At 36.8% G+C, this 27620-nt stretch overlaps 1 protein-coding gene across 2 annotated transcripts in view; it reads right to left on the bottom strand.

Annotated features, from left to right (window-relative positions):
• Positions 1 to 1052: 1052 nt before the first annotated feature.
• Acvr1c (activin A receptor type 1C) overlaps positions 1053 to 27620 on the bottom strand; it is a 35532-nt gene continuing 8964 nt past the window's right edge. Inside the window, exons 2-8 of one of the 2 annotated variants that reach the window (XM_042683516.1) lie at positions 18352 to 18591; positions 12702 to 12932; positions 9939 to 10106; positions 7828 to 7984; positions 5824 to 5948; positions 2579 to 2709; positions 1053 to 1476 (exon numbers count right to left, since the gene is read on the bottom strand). In XM_042683516.1, the coding sequence (XP_042539450.1) occupies positions 1351 to 1476; positions 2579 to 2709; positions 5824 to 5948; positions 7828 to 7984; positions 9939 to 10106; positions 12702 to 12932; positions 18352 to 18591 (1178 nt within the window). In that variant the 3' untranslated portion in view covers positions 1053 to 1350. The remainder of the gene's footprint in view (positions 1477 to 2578; positions 2710 to 5823; positions 5949 to 7827; positions 7985 to 9938; positions 10107 to 12701; positions 12933 to 18351; positions 18592 to 27620) is intronic. The other variant, XM_042683517.1, reaches the window with a different exon arrangement.

Raw genomic sequence — 27620 nt, forward strand, 5'->3', positions numbered from 1 at the left:
CAACAAAAGACTGCTCTAAGGAACAGAGTTTGGGAAGAATAAAAGATGTGTTAAATCTCCCTCACTAAAGCAGTAGTACAGATTGAAAAGAAATTCAACATTCAACATTCACCATTTTGGCTGCACTCACCTGTTTCTCCTAAATAGGTAGTTCTGATATTCTTTGTAGGGATTGATTGTTACAGTCTTTGAAGAATTTTCTTAATTATTCTCAAAATATTTACTTCCTCCTTTTTTTGGTCCTTGTGTGTTCAGAAATAATAGGGAGCTCAGAATCGCTTTTTATTTTTTTAAAAAATCATCTGTTGTATCTTCAGACAATGGATATTCATGTTTGATTCATCTTTGGAAGTGTTCCAGAAACATTAATGCTCATTACTAAATGGGGTGACTAAGTCATTTCTATGAGGAAAATGTTGATAGATCTGGTTATGAGATTTCCTGCAGGGCCATTGTGATTCTGAAAAATTAGTCCGTATACTTCCTGTATAACTAAACTACAAAGGTCATAATTTGAAGTATTTTCTACATGGGGAGAAAAGTACTATAAGAATTTGAAGGAAAGTAGAAAGCCAGCTAGCACTCCAATGTCAATTGCCACAAGATTTAAACCAATTGCCAGCTCTGCGATTAGTTGTATGACAATGGAACACTTATCAGTGTTTCCAGATGTCAGGCGTATAAACTAAGGAAAGTAATGACATACATAGCTTTCAAACTATTTCTTTAAGGAATGCGTTAGCAGTCTGTTTTGAAGAGGATGAGAACAAAGAGGAGTGTACTAACAAGCAGGAGTCTGTACACCTAAACCTGTTTTATATATTCAATCAGAGCAATGATTATTTTTTTCAGAATCCTATTAATTTAAACATGGAAAAGCATAGATTGCATGATTTAAACTCTGTTTAGCTATACATTCTATAATTCACATTTCTAATGAATATGTTTTCACATCAGAAAAACTCTACATTTGTCTGCATTCATATGCTCTTGGTTCAAGTAAAAAAAATGAAGCCTTTCATGACTTTTATTATTTTATATAGCTTATTTTATACTTTCATTCTTCATACTTTTATTCTTTCTCACTAAATAAAAAGATGAGTTGACAAGCCACCTTTTAAAGTAAAATCAAAGACAACATGGAGATTGGGTAAAGTTAATGTCTGTCCATGCATAACTTGAAGTCATCTTTTCATGCTGCCTTTGGGCACTTAAACACTGTTCTGAATTATCTTTGAGGTAGAACCAAACCAAACCAAGCAAAACAAAAAAGCAAAAAACATTCACAAATAAAGCAGAGAAGCAAGAAAGAAAGCTGTGAGAGATTTCCTTGGGACATGGTTATTATAATTAGGCTTTGCAATCGTCCTTGACACAAAGTTGAGAAATGGTCTTCTTAATTCGAAGGGCCGTCAGGCGGGCTGCCCCACTGGCATACCAGCACTCACGCATTATTCTTCCCATGACCCGGAGTGCCTTTATAAGAAAAACATAAAGTTTTAGCTACTTTTCATGAAACACAATAGAAAAGAAGCAAAACCACGGGCCCAGAAATTTTTGTCAAACTTTGAAAAGCTAAAAACAACAATAAACAAGCAAATGAACAAACAAACAAACAAAAACCCACAGTGAGCTCTAAACATGAAAATAACATTGGGACCCATGCTCCTTTAAAAATGCTTATCAAGTCCAGGCACCAGTGGCTCATGACTCTAATCCTAGCTACTCAGGAGGCTGAGATCTGAGGATCACAGTTCGAAGCCAGCCCAGACAGGAAAGTCCATGAGACTTTCCAATTAACCACCAGAAAACTGGAAGTGGTGCTGTGGCTCAAGTGGTAGACTGCTTGCCTTGAGCTGAAGAGCTCAGGGACAGTGCCCAAGTCCCAGAGTTCAAGCCCTACAAGCAACCAACACAAACAACAACAACAACAACAACAAAATGCTTATCAAGATACAAATATTAGCAATGTAATTGAACATTCAATTTATTGATTCTTGGGAATGTAGTAGGATGGCTAACTTTTAGAGGTTTAGAGTTTGGTACTTTCATAATGCCAACATTCAGGAGACTGAATTAGGAGTTTAAGAGCAGTCTGGGCTAGAGTGAGGTTCTATCTCAAAAAACAAGACAAAAAAAGTAAACAAAACGCAACAAAAAATTATAAGCCAGGTGCTAGTGGCTTTCACTTGTAGTCGTAACTAACTATAACTAATCAGGAAGGTGTGATCTGAGGATCATAAATCAAAGCTAGCCCAGATAGGAACATCTGAGAGATTCTTATCTCCAATTAAGCACCAAAACACCAGAAGTGTAGTCGTGGCTCAAGTGGTAGAGTGCTAGCCTTGTGCAAAAATAATGCTCATGGACAGTGCCAAGACCCTGAGTTCAATCCCCAGAACCAGCACAAAAAAAAAAAGAGACAGAAGAGAATTATAATAAATATACAACAATGATATTCACCTAAAATAATATAATAAGGGTGGGGGGATATATTAGAAAAAAATTCTTAAGAACATATCTTGTATTTGAGTTCCAGCATTTTGTTCTGAACGACACAATAACATAAAAGCCTTACTTCACAGCTTTGCCACTGGTTTGGGATACTGGGTCGCAACTTCTGGTCACAAACAACCTTCCTCATTTCCTCAATCGAGGGGTCTGAAGGCACCATGTCATAATAAGGCAACTGATATTCCTCAACAATTCCTACAAGAGATTTGTAGAATCAGTTTTCCTGCAAAATAACCAATAAGGATGCCTACTTCAAACTAATACAAATTTGGTCTTCTAGGCATAAGTGCCACCCTAGAAAACTGGAAAGCCCAAGTTCATTAAAATAATGTATCACTATAAAACCAAGGATTCCATTTAAAAGCACTCATTGAAGTTATTTTGTAAAGTTATAAAAGTTTATGTAATTGAAATATAAGAACATATATTTATTATATATAATACAATGTATAATTTTTATAATTACATTAGTGTTTTTTTATCCAAGCTTTTGGTGGCTCCTATGTGTAATTCTAGCTACTTGGGAGGTTGGGTTTGTGATTTGAGACCAACTTGGGCAGAAAAATTTGTAAGACTCCTTTTTAGCCCACAGCTGGGTGTGGTGGTTTGTACTTACCGTCCCAGCTATGTAGGAGACTAACATTGAGAGTGTTGAGGGTCCATACCAGCTTGAACAAAAAAATTCTGAAGATACTTTTTCAAGAAAAATCTGGAGAGTTACCCAAGTTGTAGCTGGAAGCTGAGCAGGCCTGTGCCAAAGGTGAGACTCTCTCAACAAAGCAAAACAAAACAAAAACTAGAACAGCTCATTTCTTTACTCCTAGCTACTTAGCAGGCTGAGCTCTGAGAATCTCAGTTCAAAGCCAGTCCAAGCAGGAAAGTCCATAAGACTCTTATCTCCAATAAACTTAAGGGCTGGAGGTTGGCTCAAGCATTACCTGTCTAGCACGTGTGAGGCCGTGAGCTCAAACCCCAGAACCATTAGAAAACCAAAACTAAAGATTATCTCCAGTGAAACTTTTGTGAATTTTTATTTATATAAATCATTGTGTGACTAAGAGTACCTACTTTCTCCAGCTTAGCTACATTTGTCTGTGAATGAAGTATATAACTCCAGCAAATAAAATTGCAAAAAACAATAGCTTTCTTTCTGGAAGTTGTTAGGCAACCTTGTAAACATTCACTTTCTCTTGTTGACATTTTCGAATATTCTGGACATGTAAACAGTTGAAAATGTAAGGGTTAATGTTTATAAAATCTCCAATCCAAAGATAAAAGAGGCTTTAGTGAATAGAATAGAACTTGAATTCCAAGAAATTCCATATAAAATTGTTCTCATTAACTATGTCCTTCATATTAAAATATGTAGAGAGAAAAAACAAAAAGAAAATTTAGACAAACGTCAATGTGTAACTTTTACAAAAAGTTAAGAAAAGCTAGGGTAAGTGTGGGCTGAAGGATGAGTGAGAATATTGAAGGGAGCAACACTGATCAAGATGCATTGTATTCATAAACTGCTTTGGTGTACGGCACTGCCTTTGTACAATTACTTAAAGATAATTTTCAAAAATAAAATAAGCCAGGAGCCAGTGACTCACACCTGTAATCCTAGCTACTCAGGAAGCTAAGATCGGAAGATCGTGGTTCGAAGCCATCCGGGGCAGAAAAGTACCCATGAGACTCTTATCTCCAATTAAACACTCAAAAACCAGAAGTGACACAGTGGCTCAAATGGTAGAGTGTTAGTCTTGAGCACAAAGAGGTTCAGGAACAGCGCCCAGGCCCTGAGTTCAAACCCCACAATTGACAAATGAAATAAAATAAAAGTGATGAATGTGTTAGTAATGAATGATGTGCCACATTCATTTTTTAAAACTAATTATCCCTCAAGTCATGAGCCAATGAAGGTACCACATCACCCTAGATTACAGATGAGGAGACTGAGGCAGAGTATTGTGAATGTGTTAAAGGAATATGCAGCTAGTAACTGGCAGATCTGGAATCTAAACCTAGATGAGAGATTTCAGACCTCCTATTCCTCAAAACTCCAATTGGTTTCTTTCTATGAAGAGTTTCATATTCTTGAATTTTTACAATTCATTTATGAATAAAAAGAGAAGACGTTTTTGTGGTGTATTTTAATCTTATAAAACTTTAGTGAAATCTGCAAGATTGATGAAACACAAAGTGGTATCAATACACATTGCAAAAAGGACAGTGACATTTTCATTGAATGCTTACTCAGTAGTAATATAAGCTTCATAAAATTACTTAAGTCACTGAAACCAAGGAGCCAGCTTCATCATCTTCATCTTCAAGAGAAAGAAAGTGAGACTTGCCTGAAGTCTGACATTCAAGGAGTTGCTAAATTAAAGCTTCATTCTAAGAAGATCTCATCTAAAATAAAAACTATACATGGTATCCTATACCTTGGAGGCAGAAATAGGAAGGATCACAATTTGAGATCTGCCTCTGAGATCTTGTATCTCCATTAATAAACAGGATCACATGTGTGATCCTAGCTATGTGGAAGACAGAGGCAGAATCTTAAGTCTCCAGTTGGATGATGAAAAATCCAAGACAGTCTTTAAAAAAAAGAAATCAAAAAGGGCTAGAGGCTGGCTCAAATGGCAGAGCACTTGTCTTGCTAGTGAAAGTGTTTGAGTTGCAACTCCTCCAGTCTCTTAAAAATAAAAAGTATAACTTCTATAAATCATATTCTATCAACATTTAACTTTTATCAATCGTTTCCCCAATTTCATCAGACTGTGTGTGTTGGCTTTTGTACACTCAATTTCTTCTTTCTGTTATTAATTTCTAACTGCTGACAGAAGCAGAGGCAACAAGTTTGTCTTTGCTCACATAATCTCTGCTTTACTCCCCCAGACTCACCACACATTCAGCACATGAAAGAAAAAAATAATGAAAAAGAAAAGGCTAAGAAACAAAAATCTAGCTTAAGTCCTACAGTCTTGAGAAGTCATGAAACTTCTTTAACATATAAGCTACAAATAACTATACACAGACTTAAGATAATTTTCAAGTGGTTCACAAAGCAGCATTACAGGAATCAGAATTTCCAGGACAACTGTCATCTCCATCTCAGCAGAACTCAAAATACAAAATCTCCAGTATATAAAGCAGCATGCTCCACTTTTATCCCTGAAAAGATAGCACCAAAAGGCAATCTTTTAAATGTTTTAAAATGATTTGATATAGTACTTAGGGGAAAAAAAGATAGTCACATTTGTATTCAGAGTATCAAGGAAAGGTAAAGCAGACAAAAAGGATTATTTTCAAAAATCTTACCTCCAACTGAACACCTGCGGGCTATTTCCCAGTAAACTAGACCAACAGAATAGATGTCAGCTCTTTTGAAGGACTCGAAAATATTCAAGTTCATTGTATCATCCAGCATTTCTGGAGCCATGTACCTTCAAAAACACACAAACATGACAGATTCTGTGTATGACTTTTCAGCAGTCCAATAAAATAAAATCTTAATAAGCCTGGGTACAAAGTATAAATTAAGATGGCTCACATCTACAGACCTAGGAAAATGAGATCTTAGGAAAATGAGATCTGAGGATCATGGCTTGAAACCAGCCAGAGCAGAAAAGTTTGTAAGATTCTTATCTCCACAAAACTACCAAAGCAGCTAAACTGGAGCTGTAGCTCAAATGGTAAAGCACTAGCCTTGAGAAAAAAGGCTCAGAGACAGTGTTCAGACCCAGAGTTCTAGCCTTGAGACTAGTATCAAAAACCAAACAAACAAACAAAGAAAACACAAGAGAGGAAGAGGGAAAGAAAATAAGAGAGAGTGAGGAAGGAAGGAAGGAAGGAAGGAAGGAAGGAAGGAGGGAAGGAAGGAGGGAAGGAAGGAAGGAAGGAAGGAAGGAAGGAAGGAAGGAAGGAGGGAAGGAAGGAAGGAGGGAAGGAAGGAAGGAAGGAAGGAAGGAAGGAAGGAAGGAAGGAAGGAAGGAAGGAAGGAAGGAAGGAAGGGAGGAAGGGAGGGAGGGAGGGAGAGAGGAAAGGAGGAAGGGAAGAAGAGAAAGAAAGAAGGAGGGAGGGAAGGAAAGCAGCCCTAATGTGGGGTCAGTCACATGGGAAAGTTAAGGCTGTTTTTTTTCTTTTTTTGTTTGTTGATCTACATGTCTTTGGGAATGTAATGGAAAGCACAGAAATGGAGGGACAAAGGGCAAACAAATTCAGCAATGACACTCACAGGACACCATGGTGAAAATGAAGTACACAACTTGTGGGTGGGATGGGAGGGGGGAACCTGGAATAGAGCAAGGGAAAGGGTGATACTGACCAAAAGGAAATGTACTCTTTGCCTGACTTACGTAACTGTTACCCTTCTGGTTAATTAATTATTTAATTAATGTCTCCTAGGAAACCTTAGCAAAGAACTCAAAGGCACTGTCCTGAGATTCCAAATACACCTTAGAAGCCAGCTATACTAGCTTCTTTCCATGGCTTTTAACAACTGGAGGTAAATGTTTTGAGCTCAAGGTCAAGATCTCTGGAAATATGTCAAAGCAGCCTGGAGACTGAAATTTAAGTAGAGGAAATGGAAGTGGATTGGCTGGGTGGCCACCTGCTGTCCAGAAGGAGAAACATACCAGAAATACCATGACCATGAGCCTGTCCTGCCTTGTGTGCTGTATATGCCATTTATACAATGCTTGTCCTTATGTTTTGTACATTTGGTTCCTGTAGATGGCAACTGTGTCCAAACCCACATTATCTTACTACATACCACCTCAGGAAGTTTAAAGATAAGTACAATTGTAGATAATGCATAAATTGCTAGGTCGTGTATTTAAATATGAAGGAGACATAATAGCACACACACACACACACACACACACACACACACACACACACACACAAATATATTTATTATAGAGGGTCCCTAACCTCTCAATATACAAATGCTACACCTGTTGTTTAGAATGTGACCACATAGTGCCACACCTCATATTCAGTTTACCTATGATGGATAAAGGCTTTGGAGAAGCTATACATTGCTGAAAGATTTTTCTTATTGGTAGGAAAATGCACCAATAAGAAAAGATTTTTCTTATTGGTAGGAAAATGCACCCAGTTCCCAGCACTGGACTCTGCACCCAACTAACTTATCCATATGGTCTTAAAATGTCATCTCTCCCACTTTAAACTTATTGGATCCACTGACTTCTCAGTGACTCAGTAAAACCTGCTGTTTTCTTGGGTCAAGTATGTCTCCATTTGAGACCTGAGCCCTCTATACAGCATGGGCATTCCTTTTCCCACAGTGAGCCAGCTTACCTCTTGGTTCCCACCCTTGGGTTCTGAGGTATGTCGATCGTGTTCAGTACTGAATCGTGCTTTACAGCCAACCCAAGGTCCGCTATGGCACACGTTTCACACTTTTTCACTAAGATATTTTTTGACTTTATATCTCGATGAGCAATGGCAGGTTTACCTACAAAGTATAAGGAAAACATATTTACCACTTTCTTACTGAAGACAATGGTTCTAAAAGAAATCATTTTAAATACTTAGCTCAACTATCACGTTCTCAAACAGTTCTTCCCTTACATACTAGCCTCCACTTCAAGCCCTTCATCAGGACACCCCATTTATTGGTGATTGATTGATTGATTTGATTTTAATGTGGTGGTTCTAGGGATTTAACTCAGGGCATTACATTTCAGCTTTTAGTGTGTCTTTGAGATTAGGTCTCCCTAACTTTGTCTAGGCTAACCTCAAACTATGATCTTCCTATTTCTTCTTCTTGAGTCGCTGAGATTACAGTTGGACACCACTAGATCTACCCTCCCATTTGCTTTCTTAAGAGCTCTCATTACTATCTAGATTGTGTTACTTATTCTGAAGCATGTCTATCCATCTGTTTTTCTACACGGAATTATGTCTTGTCATTGTGCCTCTAATCTTTAAAACACTGCATGACATTTGGTAGGCACCAATACATTTTTGAGGAAATGCAGAAAGAATTAGCATTACTATGTGTTCATAAGATCACAGCAAAAGCTGGGTGCCAGTGGCTTCCACCTGTAATACTAGCTACGCAGAGGGCTGAGATCTGAGGATCATGGTTTGAAGCCAGCTCAGGCAGGAAAGTCTGTGAAACTCTTATTTCCAATTAAGCACCAAAAAGGCTGAAAGTGGAGGCACAGCTCAAGTAGTAGAGTGCTAGCCTTGAGGGAAAAAAATCTCAGAGAGATTGCCTGCTCCTGAGTTAAATTGAGGGCCAACATGTGCACACACACACCCCCCCCCACACTCAATACAGGTCATAGCAAATATATTCTAACTAAATTCAAGGTTTTACTACCCTAGATCAGCAGTTCTCAAATGTGAACTAAGGCTCTATGGACATACTTGAGAGTATTTTCTAACTATATTATTTGTGAGATCCTGTCTTTTCTTCATTTCAACTAAAACACAAAGATTTAATTAAAAACAGATATGAAAATCTAGTCCATAAGTTAGACATTAAACAGATGTGTAGAAAATAAAAATATTATTTTCACCATATAGGTTTTTTGTATCACAAAACATGATGGAATGTTTAAAAACTGTTCTTTACATTAACATTTAGTTAATTGCTATTTCTTTGACAGTAATATTGTTTACTTTCCCAATTTTAATTCTATTATGGCAAGTATTAATGTAGCTTACATACTCAAAAGCTTTTTCAGAGTTTGTAATAATTTGTAAGAGTGTAAATTTTCATGAGCCCAAACTTGAGAACCATTAATCTGTTGATCATTTTTTTAAGTCAATGAATTGAAGAAACAATATTATTTGGCCGTTAACTAGATGATATTCAAATACTGTATTATGATTACATCTTTTCTGACTTTTTAATTATAAGAGATGAAAAAAATGTTTTTGGTCGGTTGTGGGGCTTGCACTCTGGGCCTCGGTGCTGTCCCTCAGCTCTTCAGCTCAAAGCTAGTGCTCTACCACTTGAGCAACAGTGCCACTTCTGGCTTTTTCTGTTTATGTGGTTCTGAGGAATCAAACTCAGGGCCTCAAGCGAGGCAAGCACTCTACCACTGAGCTACCTTTCCAGCCCCATAAGAGATGAAATTTAAATTCTTTTTATTCTTGAATATAGAGCTTTTGCTACCAGAACAAGATCTGCAGGCATATGGTTAGATGACACAGACAAAGCTACTGAGAATAAAATTATAGTGTGGCTTATATAGAAAATGATGTAAAATATATGAATGGTGGCTATATCACTTTCATTAAGTACCTTATGGTCATAAATTACCCTGTGTTCCTTTATATTTGATATTGTCTTAGGGAACTAAAGTACAATTAAGTACTAAAACAACTTGACTACTAAGACAACTTAATAGTCATTCTCTTATTTGAGCAGAAGAGGTTGGAAAGAAACTACATACCTTGTGTCCCAACAATCTCCATATGGAGGTGAGCCAGACCGCTAGCTATTGAAAGTGCAAGTCTGACCATTCCAGCTTCAGTCACTATGTTTCTGTTCAAGTAGTCATACAAGGAGCCTTGTTCATGATACTCAGATACAAGCCAGAGTTGAGTCCACGTTCCATTATCTAACAGGAAAACATGATGTGTGGCTGTTAATATATGTTAAGAAAGAATTCAAAAGCATGTTAACAAATGTTAGTATTTAAAAGTCTTGATAACAGAGGCATGTTAATTCATTTAGTAGGGAGTAATGTACAAAATTCTCAATGAATCATTGTTGTTGGGATATGAGAACCCTCAATCAAAATCAGAAATTGAAAAACAATAATTCTAATAACTGAACCATTCATTTTTTATTCTCTTTAATCTGTACCTGCTAGCAATAGTAATCAATGGTAGGTGGTATAACTGACAGGCTTTCCTGTGCTCAGCACTGTGTTATAAATTACTTCAGCTTTTAAGAAAGATTATGTCAATGGAAATGATAAATACAACAAAATTTCAAAGGTATTTTTACTATCACAGACTTGCTAATATTCCAACAATGAATGGCCATATTTATGTTCCATTCAAAATAAGAAATTGATGACTTTCCCTAAACCCTTATATAAAGAGCCAAACAAAATGATAGACATTTTCAAGGTAACTTACTTCATTAACTCAGTAAATCCACTCATGTTTATTTAATGACTTTTAAAAGAGAAATTAGTCTAACACTTCACTAAGTATTAGAGCACCCAGGACCAATGTTAGTTTTCTAAATAAAATATATAAAATACTCTGACCAGTTCTGATACTCAGTGAACAGAATCTATAATAAACATTTGCTAAGAATCTCTCTTGCCAGATGCTGTGTTAGAGGAGCTCTTTGTTATCAAAATATTTATCTCCCAAGCCCAGTTAGCCATAAGATTTCCTAAGAACACAAATATCAACATAATGATAAGATCACTAAGAAACTGATCAAATGAAAAGCTCAACCTTACATTCTCTCCTTTATTGTCAGGTAGTGGCTATTTTTAACACCCCCCCCCCCCCCAATCTTTGTCAGACAGTTGACTAACAAGTAAAACTATAAATGTTGCAAAAGATAAGGGAATTCAGGAAAGTTAAAGAATATTAGAAAAACTGGTTGACAGGTAAGGATATGACAGAGCTAGACCAATTAAATTAGAGAAAACTGATGATGATCAGATGATTTGCTTTGCATGTTGTTTTATAATCCAACAAACACCGTGATTACATTAGTCCATCGAGATGAGTCAACTTATCACAGTCATAGCAAAGTTGGAGTTGATTGCATTGCTAATTAGCCTAACCATCAGGTAGGACAGGACAAGATTAGGAGGGGGAAATTGCCTGGTAGCCAAACAAGAAATGTCTCTTTCTTCAAGTCTGGATGTAGTTTTAAAGTACAGGCTGTTAAGAATTTGGGAAAAAACTTACTCTTTAAGTTCATCTTGGCTTTACTATATTTCTTCCTAGATAGTCAGAGATTAGAAAATCATCAGAAAACACTATCATGGCCAAAACATATGATAAATGCTAACCCCCTCTTCATTATGAGTACTTTTATGAACAAATTTATATTTGATCAAAATAACCATAGGTTTCTAATTTATGCAGGCACTATTAGATGCCTAACACTCAGAGATTATTCACTGTAGCCTTTATTGTTTTTAAGAAGGGTGTAACTGTGAGTCTACTAATTACTAATTACCTTGAATACTTTAGCAAGTAAAATCTTTATTGAAAAAAAAGTAATCCACAGGTTCATATGCAGCCAATGATTACTCAGGTATCTATGAAATATTTTAGAAATATTAGAAAATACTAGAGAGCTGATGCTCCATTTTCCCTCCAGTTAGCTAAAAAATAGTTTAGATTTTCTTAATGTTAAAATTTAAAATATATATTATATTCAAAGCAGCACTAGTAGAAGCTTTCACTGAAATTGTCTTGCCTGCCATCATTCTAACAGAATCTAAAGATAACTTTGTTGAAAACTTGAGTCCTGAAGAAGCAGTTTTGTATTTCTTAGTAAAATGCAGAGATGTTTGCATTCTGGTTGGTAAACAGCTTCTATTCAATACTCACACTGACATCCTATTGCCCTTGCCTTTCAAGATGTCTCAGATCTTTCCATTACCCACCAGCTACTGAAAAATGAAAACCTATGGGATGGGGCTACTGCTGAGACTTCTGTTTTGATTGGTTGGTTCATGTTCCACCTGAGTCATCAAATATTTTTTTAAACTTCCACCCTGGCCATTGCATTATTATGATTTTCTATCAGTCACTTACCTGGCTTTATTCTATGTTTATGTGACTTTATTTGAGGAGAAGAAGAAAGAATTTTCTTTGCCAATAAAGAAATTAGACTTTTATGTAGTTTTGATTAAAAACAAACAGATTAGCCAGGGATCAGTGGCTCAGGGCTCTAGTCCCTTGGTTCTCAGGAGCCTGAGTTCTGAGGTTCATAGTTTGAAGACAGCAAGAGCAACAAAGTCCATGAAACTCTTTATGTCCACTTAACCATCAAAAAAAAATATGGAAATGTGTCTCAAGTGGTTAGAGCACTAACTTTAAGCAAAAAGGTATGGGAGAGTGCCAGGCCCTAAATTCAAGCCCCAGCACAAAAAAAAAAAAAAAAAAAAAAACCAAAACAAACAGATTTAGCCTCATTTGAGAATGCATGTGATATTTTTAGTTGACAATACCTTTGTTGTCAGCAGCGATGAAACCAAGGATGTTTTCATGTCGCAGCATCACCGTCTGGTAGATTTCTGCCTCACGAAACCAAGATCTCTCATCTCTGGAGGAGAATATCTTCACAGCCACATCTTCACCACACCACTTACCATGCCACACCTCGCCAAATCTGCCTTTTCCTACTATTTCCTGAAGTACAATCGTCCTCGCAATTGTTCTTTGAACCAAGAGGGGCAGACCTGACCAGAGAAAAGTTGGGGTTGTCTTTGAAAACAACTCTCAGAAAATACCTGCTCTGCCGGCTAACCTCTTCTTTCGTGTACAGCAAACAAACACTTTAATATTATCAATTATGAAGAAGTAGGCACCACAATAGCAAACTTTAATGTCAAGTCATGCTCAAAAGCATACTCTAATATGAATATAAATTTCTCTTCTATTTGTAAATAAAATTTTTAACATAGCCTTCTCTTAGAAATATCTGAGCTCCAAGCATTGTTCTAGATCTTCCTGAACTGGCCATCAAAGCCAGGTAGGTGACTAAAGACAAAAGGAAAAAAGAGTATTTTGTTCACATTAAACTAAAATGTGTGATTCCTAGTAAAATTAGGAAAGCAAAAGACTGGTGAATTTTTCAAAAACAAGATTAAAACTTGAAAGTAATGAATCAAATTTGGGTGGCTGATATGGCTTAGTAGTAGAGTGCCTGAGGCCCTGAGTTCGTCAATTGTGGATATAGTTCAAAAAAGAAAAAGGAGAGAGACAAAGAGAGAATTGAATTCAATGACAATAACCCAATGACGTAATGTTGCCTAAACTGAAAATATATTTTCTACAGAATTTAAAAATTCAAGAAAAAGCCGGTCGCTGGTGGCTCATGCCTGTAATCCTAGCTACTCAGGAGGCTGAGATCTGAGGATCGAGGTTCAAAGCCAGCCCGGGCAGAAAAGTCCATGAGACATTTATCTCCAATAAATTACCAGAAAACTGGAAGTGGGGCTGTGGCTCAAGAGGTAGAGCTCTCACCTTGAGCTGAAGAGCACAGGGACAGCACCCAAGCCCGGAGTTCAAGTCCCACGACCGACAAAAAGAAAAATAATTCAAGAAAACTTATTCTGAGGGTATGCATATTCGTTAAATCAGTGATATCACACCTAGAATTTAAAGATTCTAATTTAAATAATTTTCATTTAAAATGCAAAGGTTGGGTGTATTGGCTCATTTCCTGTATCCAGCTTCCCAGGAAGCAGAGATTGGGAGGATTATGGTTCTAGGCCAGTCAGGGAAAAAGTTAACAATATTTTTACCTCAACAAATTAGCAAAATGTGGTGGATCACATTTGTAATTCCAACTATGCAGGAGGCATAGGTAAGAGGATCATAGTTCAAGACCTGCTGGGACACAAAGCTCAAAATCCTATCTGAAGAAAAAAATATATATATATTGTAAAGGAAAAGAGGGCTAGAGGTGTGGCTCAAGTGATAGAGCATTTACCTAGCAGGCCCAAAGCCTGAGTTCAAACTCCAGTACTGCCAAAAATATAAATAAGTAAAATGCAGAAAACTTATCTCCAATGTTGTTTACATAATTATTTATAGGAAACAGTAAGGAATCCTATAACAGAACAGAAACATTGTGAAATAGGTATAGATACCATAACACAGATAAGAAAGACATGGATTCAAACCTCAGCTACACCCCTTGGTAGCCAATTACAAATTATTTAACCACTCGACAATTAAAAGAAGCTTTAGCTTCCTTCTCTGAAAAGAGAAGAAATAGGGACTGTGTCATGGGATAATATAAAAATTAGTATAATATATTAATATTATATAATACATAATAATATAATATTAAAATAATAAGCATGGAGAACCTAGCACAGTATCTGACATATTACCCAATAATTACAATCCTTTTTTTTTTTGGTCGGACGAGGGGCTTGAAATCTGGGCCTGGGCGAATTATAATCCTTTTAATATGTTATTCTTAGCCACTTTTACAGTGGCACTCTTAATGGCATGGGAAGCTACATTTACTACAGTGCCAACTGAAAACATAATATAACTTATTTATTCATACAAATAACTGCATGTAGCTCTTCACTATTTGTTGGAGAAAGAATGAAGAAGAGAAAGACTATGCTACGTGCTATGATGGTCATTACCATTTGGTGGAAGTTGGGCGAATTAGAATATTCTTTCTCATTTCTATATCTTCATAATTTCCACACTGAAAATGTATTGCTCTTATAGTCTTATTACCAGAAAGCATGTAGTTGGAGGCCGAATGATAAATTTGTTCTAGAACTCATGTTTGTTATTGTCATTATCTTCAGATGGCTGAGACAGCAGCTACTTTGAAGCTCCTGGGGGCTTTGGCCTTGACTCTCAAAAAGCAAGCCAGTGTTTATTCAGATGTTCTCATCTTCGTGAGAACCACCCACTGTGGCTAAATAGGCACAGACTAGAAATTTGCTGGGATAAGCCTCAACAATTAGTCACGAAGCTCCCCAGTCAGAAAGTTCTTTTGAAACCTTATTATGAGAAAATTGGGGTCTGACAGTAATCATTTGACTTGCCCAGGTCTGTGTTGCCACTGGGAGGCAGACCCAGATCTAAAACACTTGTCCAAACTCTTTTCTAACCTGTAAGTGGACACGACTACAGTCATGCATTGTGCGAAGATTCCAACAGCAATGGTAAAGAGTATTTTTGTAACCCATAGTCTGTTTTTCAACTGAGGATACACTTAACAGTTAACACTAATAGCTATTTGGCCAAAGTTCTATTTCTTCCTTCTCTCAAGATCTTGCACACGCGCGCGCACACACACATACACACACACACACTCACACACTCAAAAAAATAATCACCATAAATGACATATGGATATTACAATAGAGAAGCCAATGTTTTCAAACTGCAATGGACTGGGCACATAACCCAAGGTACAGACTAGCGATCAAGAAAACATGGAAGATTCTTATTAGAGCAATTAATTTGGGGAAGTAGGATGAAAGTGGACGCAGTATCTTTCAAAGCAACCACCGAAATAAATCTGTGTAGTTCTTGTGTGTTCTACCTAGAGTGCACTTGAGGGTAACTAGATTTTGCTTTTGCTGTAAGTTCATTTTAATTTTTCCCCCAGGGATTTTGTAGATGTTACAGCTTGGCTGGTAACATGATCCTTCACAATTGTTATGCCACAAAAGAAAGAATCAAACTTCTTGGTCTCTCAAGAGCCACCTGAGACACAATTCACTCTCAATGATAGTCCAATAAAACATCAGTCCATTTTCCTATCTTGTAGGCACTGTATCTTTCAAATGTGTCCCTGACTGGGTCAAGGATAAACTTCACTGTTTTTGTTTCTCAACATCTGACAAGGCTGTTTCACATTCAAGGTTACTGGCCAATTAGGAAAGGCAGAGGAAGCACACTGCCCATCTTCTTCCCACTAGTGAGCTCTTGTGGCAGAAACTTTGCTGTGGAAAGACTCACAGTCTGATTGATGACCGAAGATGGAAAGGTCCTCAACTGCTTTTAGCCAGGGACCATTGCCAAAGTTATACAACTCTTTGATGTTTGTTTAGCTTATGTTAGGGGCTCATTGTTGCATCTCCATACATTTACACTGTATTCTAATCAATCGTACCCCTCCAGCACTCTCCCTGCCTCTCAAAAAACAACACCCCAACAACACATCCGTGTAGTTGTTGTTGTTATTGTTTTTGGAGGGTGGGGAGAGATGTCTAAAACTCATTGAAATGGACCTAAAGAAATTATTGTTCTTAGTTATGCTTATTCTTTTTTTTCTACAAGGGATCTTAGAATACCCTAAAAAGGAAGAGCCCAGGAGTCAGTAAATCTAGATTTAGATTTAAATACACAAAAACACAAAAACATAAAAAAATCCCTTAACACGAATTTTTTATCTTATGCCAAACTCATGACTACTTTTGTAAACTAAACATCCAATGTACTTAAAAAAATATTTGTATTACTTTCATTTGGAAGAGAAATCCTTGGTCATCCTGAATATATTTAAAAGAATATATTTAAAGTATGAATTCTTACCAAACATCTTTAGATGAACTTGACAGAATGATCTAATAGGAATTAAATAGATGGTTATTTAATCAGTTTAACTTTATGAATAAATTATATAAATTTTCAAGAAATTATGCACAGATCAAAGTTCTTTGTGCCTAAACCCCAGCCAGTCCTCAAAAAATGAGAGGACAATAACTCTCAAAAGGTTACATGAAAGAGTACTGACTTCCAATAAGCATTACATTGGAAGAAAGAATGCCTGCTTTCTGTCCAATGATTTAACTCTTATTCTAGTTTATAACCTTGCTACTTTTGAGATTTTCTTTCTTTCCTTCCTTGAGAACATAAAACCTGATTTGGGTGACAGTGATGTAGGCATTTAGGTGATCTTGCCCCCAAAGTAGTCAAATTCTCTAGCTTTATTGAGGACTATTGTGTTCATTCATTCAGATGGATCCAAAGTTACTTCCTATTAAGTATGATTGTTATCATTCCTCTATCACCTGCCTCTTTGTCTTCTTTCCCTGCCTTGATGTTTGAAGAGACCAGTGACCAAGGAGTTTTTCCAAATGTGTTGCATAATGGTCTTAATGATCATTTGAAAGCAAGAAGAGATTCAAAGGCATCTGAAGTAGCTTACCTAAGCTTACCTAAGTCCTCTAAAGAGTTCCATTTAATTGAGCAATGAAACATGCGCACACTACCTGTTAACCTCCTCAATATCTCAATTAATATAACATAATATAAATTAAATTCATGTGAAACTAAGAGGAGATAGTCGTAACAAGGTAAGCATACTGCAGAGTTCATGTTTCTACAAAACTATGTGCTAGCAAGATTTCTGGGTCTATATGTGTAAGAACAGGGAATGCCCTACCACCTTGGGAATTTGTTAGTGGAGAAACCTGCTCGGTGCCCCTCAAATACTTAGTGCTATGAGAAAGACGCATATGGTCCATAGTATAGCCTGTAACTTGGAGCTGCTGCACCAAGGCTCTGGAGCCAGCTCAGAAAGGCAGAGTTGCTCTACCTAACCCCTGTATTCTACTTTTGTAGACCATATTGTTGACTGAATTTTAGGTCAAGTCCTTGGTAACCTCTCATATACTGCCCAGGTGTGTCTACTGATTCTTAGCCCTTCATAACCAAAAGCAAAAGTACTCCAAATGTGCTACATTGCATAACTAGTATATTTACTTAGAACTCATTGCCTTGACTACAATGACCCTGACTATTTTGTGCCCATAAAACAGTGACAAGAGATTAGCAGTGATTATTATTAACCACAGTGGGAAAAGTAAGGAGGTCAGCGGAGAAGCAGAAATCATAAATAAATCAATAAAATGAAGTGAATAAAATAACTGTTGAAGGAATAAGAAAATAAAATCTGAACACACAGCTTCCAAGAGCAATAAAAAAAAAAGACTTTTAAAACATGGCAGGCTTTTCTCTCCATCAAATTCTATAATGGTAACTCTATAGCAGTGTTGACCATTTGCCTCACCAGGCATCTTAAATAATGGAACTCATAGTATGTTGTCAAAACGTTTTGCCATTTAAAATTAGGACTTTCTAACAGAAAAGTAGAACTGGAGCACATACCAGAGCCAGATCCTGAGGCAGTTACATCATAGATCAGATCTTTCAGGGTTTTTCCAGCATTTCCCAGGTTGCACTCAGAAAGTGCTTCCTCCACGTTTGATCTCTTTTTCTTCCTGTGTGTGCACTGCCGATCTTGGCACACCCATACTGTCAGCATGGCAGCTATGAACAGGAGGCAAATGGGCACAGTAATAACAATGGTCAGCTCTGTGGGTCCAAGTTTGGGAGCACGTGGTGATGCTGCAGTAAAAGAGAGAGAGAGAGAAAGGAAGAGAGAAAGAAAGAACACAACCATAAACTAACCCATCCACAACCTCTCAGAGACTGAAAGTACAGCACCAAAATTTCACTGCACTGTACTCACTTCTGTTCATTGCCAAAGACACTGTGGCATAAGCCAAGACAAGAAGAGAGTCAGGACCACAGCTGCAGCTAAGAGCAATGACATCAGTAATCATGACAGACAGAATTAAAATTGTGGGAGATCATTACCATCGAAAACTTTTCTTTATAAAGCTCTGAAAAAAGGCTGCACACCAGTGGCCAGAGGCTAAATTTTGAGGATCATGGTGTGAATTCAAGCTAGGCAGGAAACTCAGTGAGACTCTTATCTCCAATCAATCAGCAGAAAATGGAGCTATGACTCAAGGTGTAGAGTACTAGTCTCTAGTACAATAAAGCTCAAGGATAGCACCCAGGTACTGGAGTCCAAGCCACAGGACCAGCACAGAACCAAACCAACCAAACAACAACAAATAGGGTAATAAATGAAAAAAATCTATGAGAGCCATTCTCTGTGGTTTCCGAAGATGTTATTTTGGTGCATGAAACTGGCATGTTGAAACCAGCCTTAGCATCAGTTTAGTTCTCACTCCAGGTCTTACCACCAGGGGTGTTGGTTTTGTGTTTGATAAGCTGTAAGATGTATTTGATAGAACATGGAAGCAGAACTGAGGAGACTTTCATTCCCAAACATCAAGAAAATAGTGCAGGCTCTGGAGAGAGGGAAGCCTGGCTGAGTGTGGGCTGCTTCTTTGTCACCCAGAACTATGCACACACACACACACACACACACACACACACACACACACGCCCTCTGCACAGCCCTAAGACAAAGTTAGAGACCAGATCAGGAAAATAATCACATAACAACTGCACCTTTGAGTCTAAACCAAGAACAATGACAACAGACCTCATGAAAAACATTATTTACCAGACTTCCTTGTTTTCATTGAGAAGGCAAGTAAGCTTATTGCATTAACTATACTTGCATTTTACTTTACAAATGCAGTCAAGAACTCAATGAATAGTCTACAAAATTAAGAAGAGTGAGGGAAAGAGTGGGTAAGGGAGGGAATAGTGAGAATGTTGAAAGGGGTAACAATGATCAAGATGCATTGTATTCATAAACTGCTTTGCTGACTAATAATTCCTTTGCACAACTACTTAAAGATAATAAAAATGTAATAAAAAAACTAACATCATTTGACCACAAATATCATTTCATTGTAAAAGAGAAAAGAATAAAATTCTCAAAAATGTGCTCATAGATATTTCACCACAAATCTAAAAGTTATTAGTCTACTATAAATAAAGAAAATATTTTAAATTGTTAGGTAAGCTTTGGAAACATAATCCAAGCTCTTCTACTTTTCATTGTAATTATTAACTGCCCACCAACTTCCTTCCCCCCCACCCTCCACAGGCTTTAGGATTCTAATTGTACTGATACACAGGACAGCATGGCCTTGAATTCTCTTTTACAAGTACTAAGAGTTCTGTGATGACATTGGAAATCATTAACCATGGTTTTGGTCACTTTCAAAGTTTACTGTTATAAAAGAATTTTATTGATCATTTTACAATAATCTTTTATACAGTACTTGCAAAGGAATTCAAGCTTTGCTAAGGCATTCACAAAATGCACTAGGATCAACCTGAATTAACTGTAGCTCAAAATAAAACACCTATTTAAACATAGTTTTAAAGATAAAACTCCACTATCGGAAACATTTATATGGATAAATTTTATTTTAATATTGTTATTAAGAACTACCAATGTAAACCTTAGCCTTAACAGGTGTAATGATCGTCTTCATTTTAGTAAAGCTCTACTAAGCTGAACTCAAATGGCCACTATAGCAACAAATAAGGAAGCAAAGATCAGCGACCCTGGTAACACAATCATCTCCGCACAAGCGCGGGGCATGGGCCTTGGGACTGCTGTTAGAGATATTTATTATCAAAGCCAATGTTTCTGCCTTTATGAACAAATTTACTAATATGAACTACTAAGAAAAAAGGATTATTCAGCTAGAAAATAAAAAAACAGTGCCATCCAGAAAGAACTTCTTAAACACTGAACAATTTCCAAAGCAAACATTTGTAAAAGTATGCTTTAAAACAAATGGTTATCATAATCTCTGTTGGAGAGAAATGTAGAAAAAGTGTTGTGTAATCTCCACCAGAGAATCAGAGTAGGCAAAGACAATAATGTAGGTAGGAGCTAGGAGCTAGGAATATATTTTAATAATAGATACTAATGATAGGCATACTAATTTTCTAGCAGTGTCTGTATTCTTTATTTGTGCTGGTACTGGAGTTTAAACTAGAGCCTGGGTGCTATCCCTTAGCTTTTCCACATAAGCCTGGCACCCTACCACTTGAGCCATCGCTCCACTCTAGCTTTTTGGTGGTTGATTGGGGATAAGAATCCCATGGACTTTCCTTCCCAGGCTAGATTGGAACCCACCACCCTTAGGTAGCTTCCAGGGTGGCTAGGATTACAGGCATGAGCAACCAGTTTCCTGGCTCACATTCCATATTCTGGATCACAGAACTCTTATTATGTGATCATTTCTAGCTCAGAGGATAGTAAGATGCATTTTCCTTGGAAAGTAACTCCATAAGAGGATACTTTAAATACCAAAGTGGGGGGGGGGGAGGGGGTGTCTAAATAAAGATATTTCAATCCTGAGCTAATTGAATGATGGAGGATGGGGTCGATGAGAAGAAAGTGCTACCCTAGTTGTGCCCTTCAAGTGTCTCCTCTCTGTAAACTCTGGGTTAGATTCAATCGAGAATGTGTGAGGTAAAGAAGTACAGCTGGCCTTTGGTATTCACCGGACTCAAAATTCCCAAGTACATACAGTAGCACAACATGTATGTAACATGTAACACCATCTCCCCTAAACCTCCACTCATCTCCAAATTACTTATAATAGCTATAAACAACATAAATGCTGTGTAGCCGGCACGTGCTTTCGGGAATAAGGACAAGGGAACACCTGCTCATGCTCAGCATCACCACAGTAGTTTCTAAATATTTTCAGTCTGCAGTCAATTCACCCCGTGGGTGCAGGACCATGATCTGGCCAAGGCCCTACTCTGCTACTTCTACTTGTAGTAAACTACTTCTTCCCAAAAGGTATTATAAAACTCATTGGAAAGAATTGAGTCACTGGGGGTGATACCACCAGTGTATGCCAGTGTCAGTAGCTGCAAATGGCCTTCCTACTAGACAATTAATCACGTCAAGGGTTATGAATAATGGAAACCCCCTACAGTGAACAAGGACAAGAAAGTGTTTAATCAATCTAGAAATTCTAACAACCATGGCTCGGATAAAAGTAAGATGACAATGATTTCTTTTGTTTTTTTGGTTTTGTTTTTTGTCGGTGGTGGGGCTTGAACTCTGGGCCTGGATGCTGTCCCTCAGTTCTTCAGCTCAAGGCAAGCGCTCTACTACTTGAGTCACAGCGCTACTTCTAACAATGATTTCTAACTTTGACCTGGATCAGAAGATGTGTTATCGAAAGGCCATTCCACTTTTATCTGTTGCAGAATATGTGGATGGCTACTCTTGTGACCAGTTGCTTAATTTTGCTTTAGGCAAAGGACTCCACCAATAAAAATACTTTCGGGACAGCTTCATCTTATGCTGCTGGTTTTCTGGCAGTGTATGGTGGCCAGACTTATTAACATCTGCATAGAAGAAGAATAATGATTTTATGTCTTAAGGAAATAAGAACACTGGATTGAAGAATATCTTGACATTGACATAAGAGGTATAAAAATTTCCATTGAAGGAAAGGTAGAATTAATAATACTGGAAGGAGAATTCCAGTAAGCTCCATAAATCCTTAATTTCAAGGCAATAAAATGATTAAGGCTTGCCAAGCACTGGTGGCTCATTCCTTTAATCCTAACTAACCAAGAGGTTGAATTTTGAGAATCCAAATTTAAAGCCAGCCCAGGAAGACAAGGCCATGATATTCTTATCTCCATTGAACCTGTAAAAAGCCAGAAATGGAGGCCTGGTTTGAGTGCTAGAGTGCTAGTCTTAAGTGAAAAAGCTCTGAGTTCAAACTCCAGTACTGTCACACACACACACACACACACACACACACACACACACGCACGCACGCACGCACGCACGCACGCACGCACAGTCTTTTCATCTTTATTGTCAAAACCCTTATTTTCAAATAATGCATGTCTTAATGAAATTATTTTGGTAATTATCTGAGGAACACTCTACTCTTCTGCTTTAAATCTGCCCAAAGTCCTTTGGACTTTGCAGGCATGTCTTATATTTCTCTCTCCCCAGGGCATTGCAGAGAGCTTCCTTTTTCAGTGATAATACTTAAAATATTGATGACAAGGGAAAAGTCACACTTCTCTGTCCTCAAGTTGATGTTACCATAACTTCTCCCATAGCTAATATATTCCACAAAGCAGCTTGTTCTCTTGGAAAAGGTGGATGTGTAATAACCATATTTTCATCTAGCTCAGTGTCCTGTCAACGGTAACTGTTCAAAACATATTTTTAGTAAATATATAATGGTATTTACATGACTGAGAAAGCAGAGTCTTACATAATCTAGAATCTTCAATTTTCAATTGGTTATGAATTTTACTTTGAAGCTCCCATTATGTCTTTTTGAATAACATGTTTATAACTTAAATCAATATTCTTGTTTTAGGGGGACAGGAAATGCTTCCTATCTTAAATTTTTTAGAACACAAGTTTGACTTCTTTGTTTGCTTAGATTTCATAACATTTTCTCCAAAAGTAAAAATTATAGCACCCTTCACTTTATGAAGGAAAAAAAAAAACAGGCTGTTTGGCACACCTGTCAGGTGTGCATGGAATCCTCAGAGAGTGAGCTATAAATGGATTTGTTCATGTGGTGGCAGTATAATTCCACAAGGGTCTAGTGAGGAGTTCTCAATATGCACATGACATCTTACTCTGACTGCAACAATGAAGTTGTGTCTCAAATAGAAGCCATAAGAAAGTAAAAAAGAAAAAATGACTATGGATATTTTAAAGGTATGAAGATCACAAGACTTGCACTAGAAAGAATACCACTTTCTGGGTCTGCAGTTTTTTAATTTATGACATGTTTTAAAATAGTTGATTCTTGATGAGTTTAATTGTTTAGGCAGTTCATCTTTGTTCAAATGCAAACCTTTCATTTGGTGTAAAATCTAATTCAGACATATACATGGCACCTAATCAGTATGCATTGTACACCTAACATAACTGATATAAATAATTAATCTTTTTTCTCTTAATACAATTGAGAACAGAACAAGGCAAAAATGAATTGCATGAAATGTTAACAAAGCACCCACATTTTAATGTTGTGTCTGTATTTCTTTATTGAAATAATTATTTAAATTACCAAAAAAGATAATAGTGTGTTGAGAGAGCTGAAAGGGAAAAAAATCAGGAATTATTTCTACATTTTCAGTCACTGTATGTTTTGGCAGCAAACAGGAACAAAGATGCCTGGAACTTGAAGGTTTCTGTTAAATAGTCTATTTCCATGTGAAGGTATGTAATTAGTTTAAGTATGAATTAAATTGCAATTCTTATCAAAATTAGCCCCATAATAATCAGCTTTCCTAAATCAGGCTTTCTGACCTGCTGGATGAATGTTAGTGGACAGTAGAGGGCTGTTAATGTCATTTGTTTGATATGGCAGTTATTCCTCTTGGTATGTCTCCAATGTCACCTTGAGTCACCTGAAAGAAACTTGTTATCAACTGAAACGCAAGCCAGTCACAAGCCAGGCAACATAATGCATTCCCTTTCTCTAGGAAAAAGTGTATGTTTTTAAGGAAGAAAAGGGTGGTAAAAATGTTATTTAAAATACACTAATTCAACTGTGGTAAAACAGAAAATTCACTAAGCTACTGATTCACTAAACGACCTCTAGGAAAGTGGACATAAGTTTTGTACATATTGAACGAAAGGGAATGGGAAAAAGCCCATGTCCCACAGGAAGACTTTGTCACTATTCAGCTTCTGCCAACCCTGTGAGGGAGACTTCAGAGATACCAATCTCTACTTCAAGGAGTTTTTCATATGGGCATTGGCGGTTTGCTCCTGCAATTCTAGCTACTCAGGAGGCTGAGATGCAAGGATCATGGTTCAAAGCCAGCCCGGGCAGGAAAGTCTGTAAGACTCTTACCTCCAATTGACCAGCAAAAATCCAGAAGTGGAGCCATGGCTCCAATTGTAGCGCATTAGACTTTAGCAAAAAAGCCAAGTGAGAGCTTGAGTCCCTCAGTTCAAGCCCCAGTGCTGGCACCAAAAGAAAAGAAAAGAAAATGTTTTGCTTCCCAGGCAGGTTCTCTACTGCGTGAGCCATTTCCCCTTTCCTTTGTGCTTCTACTGAATCTTCTTTAACTCATAACCTAGGGACCTAGACCACAATCATTCTTTTTTTCTCTTCCTGCTGAGATGAAACAGCACTCAGCATTTTATTGGTTGAGGTGAAGGTCTCACCAACTTTTTTCCTGAGCTGGCAAAAATACCTCCACCTCCCTAGTAACTGGGATTACAAGCATAAACAATTGTGCTTACTTAAAGAAAGTTTCCATTGGGAAAATCTGCAGCCAATAGAAACCCAGTTCTAAAGTCTACACGATTGTTAGGCCATGTTTATGGGTCTTTAAAAGAAAATAATCCATTTTTTTCTGTTATTGTTTTCTTTTTTCTCATTTGATTAGTAAGTCCAAATATTCTCCCTAGGGTTAGAAGAGTTTATATATACATATATATACATACATATATATATATATATATATATATATATATATATGGTTTAGATTTGCAATAAAGAATGATGTCTTTGATAGTATAGCTGAACAAAGGGGATTCTGTTATACTATCTATTCTGAGCAAACCATGTTTTTTGACTTTTGTCTCCCTTGAAACTTGAGCTTCTTAAAAATAAAATCTAACTTTTGCCTCATACATTAAGGCAGAGCCACATGAGTCAAAAAATATCAGGTGAAAATTATCAGAAAGTTATTAAGAAATAAAAAGTGTTCACAGACTTACTAACAAGACATCTGAAAGTAGTCTGCTAACATTGTTGAGAATCTGTATTAATGAACCATCGAACCAGACTGCCTTCAAAGTTCTTGTCATATTAGTCAATAAATTAGTTTGTTATTTAAGACATTATTATCTAATTTCCTGATACTCTTAGTTAAAAACATCCTGACTGATTCATCATTTTTTTTAACTTTACCAGTCTAATGGATGGGATAAAAAATGGTATGTGGTAATTTTAAGTTCCTTCTTTCCAGCTATTAGTGAGGTTAGACATCATTTTAATACTTGATCGTGCTGATTTCCTCTTCAATACAATTTCTATTTGGGCCTTTTGCTCATTTTTTCACTTAGTGTCCTCTTGGGTCCCTTCCCCATCCTCCCCTCACAGATACACACACACACACATACACACACACACACACACACACACACACACACACACACATTCTTCATCTTCTAATAGTTACTTTTCAAGTCATATATGTTCTAAAGATTTTCATACAATATTTAATCTTTTAGATTTATTTATGTTCCCTTTTATCATTCATTTTTATTTTAGTTTCCATGTAGACAATTATATCTGCCATATCCCTTTATAGCAGCTGAGTTTCCTGTCTTATTTAAGAACAGCCTCCATACTATAGAGTCATAAAAATCCTTTCTTCTAAATTTTCCTTTGACATTTAAATTGTTTTATATGTCACAATTAGATATTTAATCAGGCTGTAATTTATTTTCGTATATGGTATGACACTGTGGTCCAACCCCGTTTTTCTCCAGATGGATAGATAATTATGCCAGTATCATTTCAAAAATAAATCACACTAAAATTTCCACTTGTGCCAACTTTCACTTTACATGTCCACAGAAACCCTCCTTGGTATAGTACACAAGAAAATGCTAAATAAAATATAAAAGAAAAAAATCTATTTTATAATTTAACTGGTAGAAAAATAAATGAATCACTTAGCAGCCAAAAATATGGTGACAATCTATACAGGGTCTTGAACAATGGAAATGCCATTTATCCTGGAGCCATTAGCCATTTCTTGGTGACCAAATTCAGGAAAAACTAAAAATGCTTCCTGGAACAACTCAAGGTCTAATCAAGATGCTTACACAAGTCTGGCAACTATGAACAATGATTCCTTGAAAACAAAACAATGGCCCACACAGTTAGGTATATACTTTATTTCAGCTTTGACTGGGTAGTAGAAAAATTTCTCTTTAAGATCTTCTTACCACTGTGATGGGCTCTTCTAGGCAGGCTTTGGGTTAGAAATAAGTCTTCTTCAAAAAGAAATAATCAAAATACTCAGATACCTGGGGGGAAAGATCTAGTACAAATCTTCTCTGGAGGAACAAATTTCAAATGTAGGCTTTCAGAGTTTCTTCTTGATAAAGGTCAGGAAAACATGATCTCATAATCAAAATTCACAAAATGGAGACAGACAGTAGCCAGCAAAAATATGACTATACAGAATCAAAATGGCAGAATTTAGCACACACAGAAACTATAGATACTAAAAGTATCAGATTTAGAGATTGGAAAAATAAATAAAAGAATTTAGAGATTAGAAAATATAAATAAAAGTGTGAGATACATACAGGATAGAAACAGATGGCCCAACGTATACCAAATCAGTACAGGACTCACAGACAGAACTCACTGGACAAACAAATATTCTAATTTTCTCCCACTGAGTATAGAAGTTTTTCATCTGTTATTTATTTGTTTACTTGACTTGCCTCTTTGTGCACACTAACTTGTGCAAGTAAGTACTTTCTTTTGGAGATGGAAATATTCTCAAAGTGTTAAGGGTATGTAATTTCATTTTGAAAATGATTTTTTTCTAAGCAAAATAACTGCTCTTCTCATCTCAGAGAAAGTTGTAAGTGAATAGTCCTGACGGGG

The sequence above is a fragment of the Dipodomys spectabilis genome, unplaced genomic scaffold, assembly GCF_019054845.1.
Source record: "Dipodomys spectabilis isolate Male_0828 unplaced genomic scaffold, ASM1905484v1 ptg000081l, whole genome shotgun sequence".
NCBI classification, from domain to species: Eukaryota; Metazoa; Chordata; class Mammalia; order Rodentia; family Heteromyidae; genus Dipodomys; species Dipodomys spectabilis.